Genomic DNA, 6443 nt, shown 5'->3' on the forward strand with positions numbered 1-6443 from the left:
GTGAAATGTCGACTTTCTGATAGTCAGGGTAAGGCACAATCAGTAGGGTTAGGCGGCGGAGTGAGGTTAGGCTGCGGTGGGGGGGGGGAGGTTAGGGTTAGACACTAGGGGAGGGGGGAATAGGGTTTAGGAGGAAAAATACCAGAATGGCGGTTTGTGTCAGAAGTGACTGTCACATGGCCCAGAAGAAGATGCTGGAGCCGGCACTACTGCCGGCGGAAATTACGAAGCCACTAGATTACCAGGACAGTTCATCATGTTGACCAAGGCCGTCTTAACATTGTACTGTGACCCTACACACCCATTTACAGGAATAAAAAAAAAAAAATCTAGATAAAATTAACCCTGTTTAGTAATTACATGACTACACAGTGAATGTCTGTAAGCACTTTGATTGGTTAATAGTACCAGTCATCCACCAATAGGCATGCTGACAGTCATTTGTCTGGATGCAGGAAAGAACCTCCAGAGGCGTCAGCCCAGCACACCCCACCCCTGCTCGAAGGCCTCATGGCAACTACCCAGTGTCCCTATACATTAAGATGCCATTAAAATAACATTATTATTACCAGTTATTTATATAGTGCACACATATTGCACAGGGCTTTACAGAGAACATTTGGCCATTCACATCAGTCCGTGCCCCAGTGGAGCTTACAATCTATATTCCCTACCACACATACACACATTCATGCTAGGGTTAATTTTTGTTGGGAGCCAATTAACCTGCCAGCATATTTTTAGATTGTGGCAGTAAACTAGAGTACAAGGAAGAAACCCACACAAGAACGGGGAGAATATACAAACTCCACACAGTTAGGGCTATAGTGAGAATCAAACCCATGACTTAAGTGTTGTGAGACAGTAATGCTAACCATTACACCAGCTGTACTTCCCACATGTTAAATGTCGATAATTTGACCCTGTCGACATTCTCATGTTGACCTGATGACTGTTGACAAGCCATACCCCACAATTTTGTATGTTCTCCCCATGTTTGCTTGGGTTTGTTCCGAGTACTATGGTTTCCTCCCACAATCCTAAAATATACTGTTGGGTTAATTAACTCCTAACAAAAATTAATTGCTCTATGCAGAGGATCCCAAACTCCATGTTTTAAGGATATCCATGCTTGAGCACATGTGACATAATTAGTGCCTCAGTCAATTTGATTTAATCATGTGGACTCGAGAATGGATGTCCTTAAAACCTGGACTGTAATGGCGGAGTTTGGGAAACTCTGCTTCTACAGTATGTACAGGTATGTGTGTACATGTGGTAGGGAATGTAGAATGTAAACTCCACTGGGTCAGGAGTTATGTCAATGGTCAAATATTCTCTTTATAGTTCTGTGAAATACATAAATGGAAACGTTTTTAATTTTTCAACGGTTTTACATTTCTTAATTCCAGTACGCTAACAATTGTTACACTGTAAACAAACTGCTCAATAGAAATATGGGTGCTTATATTATATATGTTTAGGGCAAATTACACTACAACACTCCTTATTGTCACATTATTAACCATATAAAATTATATCTAATAGGATGACTTAAAACTGCAATGTTAATATCAGCCCATGTTGAACCTGAATGTTGAACCCCAGGTAAAAGGGATTCATTTTAAATTGGCCTCTTATCCTTGTTGAACGTTAAGCTATCTGTTTATCTTATCTGGCTTCATCTGATACCTTTCTGCCCTTGGTCCGGATTATCTAGGACAATAAACATGCTTATTGACTAAATTATATGAAAGTTCCAGAAAATACCTTTATTTTCTGCTGAAACAAATGCATGTTCTATCTTATTATCTTTAATACAAATATGAAGCGGTCTGTACATATTAGATATATGATCTCCTTAGTTGCAGCTAAGATTAACATATTTGGTTATAGTACATTCCTAGGAATCCGCTCCCGCATAACTGGTTTAGGACATTGTTCCACAACCAAAGTGGAATAACAACTTGCATAAAACACCACTCAAAAGGCTTCAATTACTGTACAAGGACTTGAACGGGATCCAACTAGCAGATATGGGAACTCTCTCAATACTACCACATGAGGAGCTTTGGTTAAACAAGAAAGAAAATGTGTTGTGGTAACCATAGAAAAGACAGTGCTGTGTTTGGTATGTGTCTGTCTGTTTAATTCCATTTTCATCTTATGATTGACAATTATTCTTTCTTTGGACAGTTACACTAAGAACATTTTTTTCCCATATCATTAGGATAAATTGGTGTTAGGAGGGGGTTTCACAATCCCACCGCTATCCTTTATATAAAAGCCCAGATGCCAGACATAAAGAGTCTGTTCAGGCATAATTATTAATTTACTCAAGAAATAGCTAGAGAAACTGGACTTGTGCAATGACCTTGAAATGCCCATTTTTTTTGTTAGCCAAGCAAGAGAAGCACATTGCAGAAACTTTCATAAAAGTAAACATTACAAAAACATCATTTAAAAAAAAAGAGTAAGGGGTTTGAAGTAGCTGGATGAAAGCCACATCTGTTTCTTATTTTTGACTTGGGTGTGAAAATGCAACATTTCTCATATTGTAAAGCAATTCTTTTGTTTTCTCCAGAAAAAGGAGACTGCTGACATGAAATGAGCCTTTAGAAATAGCATAAGCCATCTTGCATTATCCTCAACAAGCTTTGTCATGGCCTTTCAACTTCACATACACAGTCTCAAGCATACAATCACTGAAACATGCATGCAGAAAATGCAGCTAAGAAATGGAAAAACTTCAGTTTAAGCTCTTTGCTATTTTAAGTATACAGAAAATGAATCTGGTAACTGTGGATATTATCAAAGGAAGCTAACGAATTGATATAATTGCAGTTGCTAAGGAGATTTGAGAAATGCACATTAATAAATGTCCTTCTCCAGCTACAAGTCTTAGTCAGACCTCCAAAATGATTGCACAAAATCTAACTTAAATACTTATAGGAGGATCTGAAAGCATATCCTATTTTCTGTAGCATAATAACTGAAAATCAACAATGCCAAAAAAAAAGCCATTGAGTAGCTACATGTAGAATAAAAGGACTTAAATACCAAAACTGCATATTGTACCAGCACTCATAGTTGAAGTGGAGGTGGGTTTGGCAACTTAGAAAACAGCCAGTAAAGTTATAATACCATTGTATTACTCCTTTGTTTTCTTGGGCATAATGAACATAATGTTACTGACATGCTTCTTGTAAAAATTAATGGTTGCAGCAGCTACAAAGTACAAAAGGGAACCATTATCATATAAAAGAGAGAATCCTTTCTGAGGGAAGTGTAGGATTTTGACATACAGTACAGTATAGATATGATATACAGTATATAATAGAAAGTATTATAGCTGCATCTGTGGTTATGTATACAAATACAGAAACAATAACTGCAAAATGGATGAGTGTAAGTTCTGTAATAGCAGTGTAACAGTCTTCTTCAATTTTTAAACAGTAAATGCAGGAAACTAATCTTCTCATATTACTTGTCCATATTACTTGTCATAGGCTTTCTAATGAGTACTGAGCTGATAATTGCACTCAGGACCATAATTAGCATGATACAGCATTTTCAGCACATTTAGGATCCACGTAAAATTATATTTGCTGTATTATAGTATCGAAAAAGAAAACATGCATTGAGGTTTATTTGTTTCTTACATCAGTAGTCTTTCTGACTCCAGCTGAAAGCTTTTAAATTAGAACATTTCACAAATGCAGTGATATTGGGCATCTATTTCACTGGGGGATGTGCTTAATCTAGAAAGACAATGATTCATCTAACCTAAATTGTACTTTGAGCATAGACTACAGGCATTACATTGCCAATATATTTAGTTGTAATAGAAACAAAGACGTAAGATGTACGTAAAACAACATTTTGCTTAGCAGAATGCTCTCAAACAGAATATGCGTGTCACATTTACTTACAACAATAAACCACACTTGAAAGCAGGTACTATAGCGCATACAGTGATTATCACTGAACAATGCACACTATTAAATATCAATTAAACAATAGAAATGCATAAATGGCATGCCGTAAATATGAGTTATATATGCTCATACCAATTGAACTGATGATTTAATCAATTTACATGGATTGTGTCCATCTAAACTAATTTGATAAGTTGGGTTTCTGATCATAGTACATTGACAAATGACTGCCAAACATCAGGATGCCAGGAATATACATACTGTACTGTATATGTGATAAGAGACACCCTGTAACTAGGAGACTAATCTGGTTTAACACAACCTGTGGTCAAATTTGCATCACAACTGCAGTGGCAAAAATATAGCAACATATATTCAGGTCTGATGAGCATTAGGAGATTAAACAATGCAGTATCCAACACAGAATCAGGGAGCAGAGTCACAATCTACAAAGGAAAATATCAGGAATCCACAACCTACTGGGTCTGCAAGAGGTCAAAGCAGATCCATTCACAGACACTAAAATTTACAATGCACTATATAAAATAGTCATCCTTTCATCTCAAAGCAGTTTTGTTTTATTCAATCACATCTGAGTAGCAGGTTGCCAGTGCACACATACACAAACCAGAGCACACATACACAAAAACACATACACCATCCAACAGCACCATATATTCACACTCAAACAGCACAAGTGATTTAAACTGTAATGTGTTACTTTATATAAACTCATAGAAGAGTTGCAGATGGAAATGTGTTGGGTGTCAGGAGACAGAAGACTGACAAATGCATCTAGTATATGGGGTGTAAGTGAGGACAAGGGGCTGGGGTGCTGCTGGTTTATTGATTGTGAGTGAGGACAAGGAGCTGAGGTGCTGCTGGCATATGGAGTGTATGAGCTGGGAAGCCACTGGTGCATAGAGTATGAGTGAGGACAATACGCTGGGGTGCAGCTGGTACAGTTTATGGAGTGTGAGTGAAAACCATGAGCTTTGGTGCTGCTGGTGCATGGAGTGTGAGCGAGAACAAGGAGCTAGAGTGCTGCATGTACACTGATTGTGAGCGAGGACAAGGAGCTAGACTCTAGAGTGCTGCATGTACACTGATTGTCAGGACAAGGAGCTAGGGTGCTGCTGGTGCATGGAGTGTGAGTAAGGACAAGGAGCTGGGGTGCTGCATGTATACTGATTGTGAGTGAGGACAAGGAGCTAGGGTGCTGCTGGTAAATGGAGTGTGAGTGAGAACCACGAGCTTTGGTGCTGCTGGTGCATGGAGTGTGAGCGCGGACAAGGAGCTAGAGTGCTGCATGTATACTGATTGTGAGTGAGGACAAGGAGCTAGGGTACTGCTGGTAAATGGAGTGTGAGTGAGGATTAGGAGCTGTGGTGCTGCAGGTATACTGATTGTGAGTGAGGACAAGGAGCTGGGGTGCTGCTGGTGCATGGAGTGTGAGAGAGGACAAGGATTTGGGGTGCTTACTGGTGCATGGAGTGTGAGTGAGGACAAGGATCTGGGGTGCCGCTGGTGAATGGAGTGTGAGAGAGGACTAGGAGATGGGGAAGTCTCTCACCGCTCTGCAATGTTGACTCGCACTTCCAGTCGTTGCCTAGTTTCTTGCAAGACTCCCACAGGGACAGGTAGTACTGGTTGTCCGCCGTCACCCAGGCTGGGCTCAGAACGGCTCCGATATCCAGACACAGGGCCAGGAAGATGCAGACAAGTCCCACCAGCTTCAGAGGGGTGAGGACCGAGGAGCGCACTTCCTCCATCCCACTGGCAGATGAAGCCATGGTCCCCTCCCAGGTTCAGTAAGTAGACAGCACAGGGGGAAGGAACGGAGATCAGGGTGAGACTGATAGCTTATGCTAGGAGATACCCAGTTACAGTTTGTATAGAACACTGTGAGGACTGTAGTTCCTGGCTGCAGGAGGTGTAAGTCAGATGGTAAGTAATGGGGCAGGCAGTGTTTTATGTGATGCTCCTCTGCAGGAGATGTTGCTAATCTCTGGTGGTGGTGATGATGATAAGTGAGTCCCGTTCCTCTGTGCCTGCTACTTGTTTCCTTACACTCAGATGCTGCTCGCTGCTCCCTGCTCCAGGACAGAAGCGCACTGTTACCCAGTGACCTCCGTCTTTGCATAACTCCCTCCCTCCTTCCTCTCCTTTCTTCGCCTTTTCCTTCTCTGCTCCCTCTCCTTCTCCTCCTGCTGGCTGCAAGGGGGCACCGGCCAGGCTGCTGACGTCAGCGGCGGCTCCGGAGGAGGGAGTACGGTGACAATGACACGCGTGTACATCTCAGGATTCAATATGTGCAGGTGCCCTGTGCTGCTTCATTCAGTTTTCAAATTAGTCAGTCTCTAGTGCAGTACAGCTTATTGCTCTAAGTATATACAGTTATTATTTTACCAAATACAATGTAGTTTATGATTATCGCATAGTATATATCTAATTTTAGTTTAGAGAAAATAATGCTATTGTAAAAGTTCATCCACTTTGATAATG

General features: G+C 40.7%; 1 protein-coding gene across 1 annotated transcript in view; it reads right to left on the reverse strand.

Moving 5' to 3' along the window:
• The window catches only part of TMEM47 (transmembrane protein 47), a 181921-nt gene extending 175756 nt beyond the window's left edge, over positions 1–6165 (reverse strand). The window contains exon 1 of the mRNA XM_063953485.1: positions 5512–6165. Within this exon, the coding sequence (XP_063809555.1) occupies positions 5512–5731 (220 nt within the window). The 5' untranslated portion in view covers positions 5732–6165. The remainder of the gene's footprint in view (positions 1–5511) is intronic.
• Between the last annotated feature and the right edge of the window lie 278 nt (positions 6166–6443).

Source organism: Pseudophryne corroboree, chromosome 2 (assembly GCF_028390025.1).
Source record: "Pseudophryne corroboree isolate aPseCor3 chromosome 2, aPseCor3.hap2, whole genome shotgun sequence".
Classification (NCBI taxonomy): Eukaryota; Metazoa; Chordata; class Amphibia; order Anura; family Myobatrachidae; genus Pseudophryne; species Pseudophryne corroboree.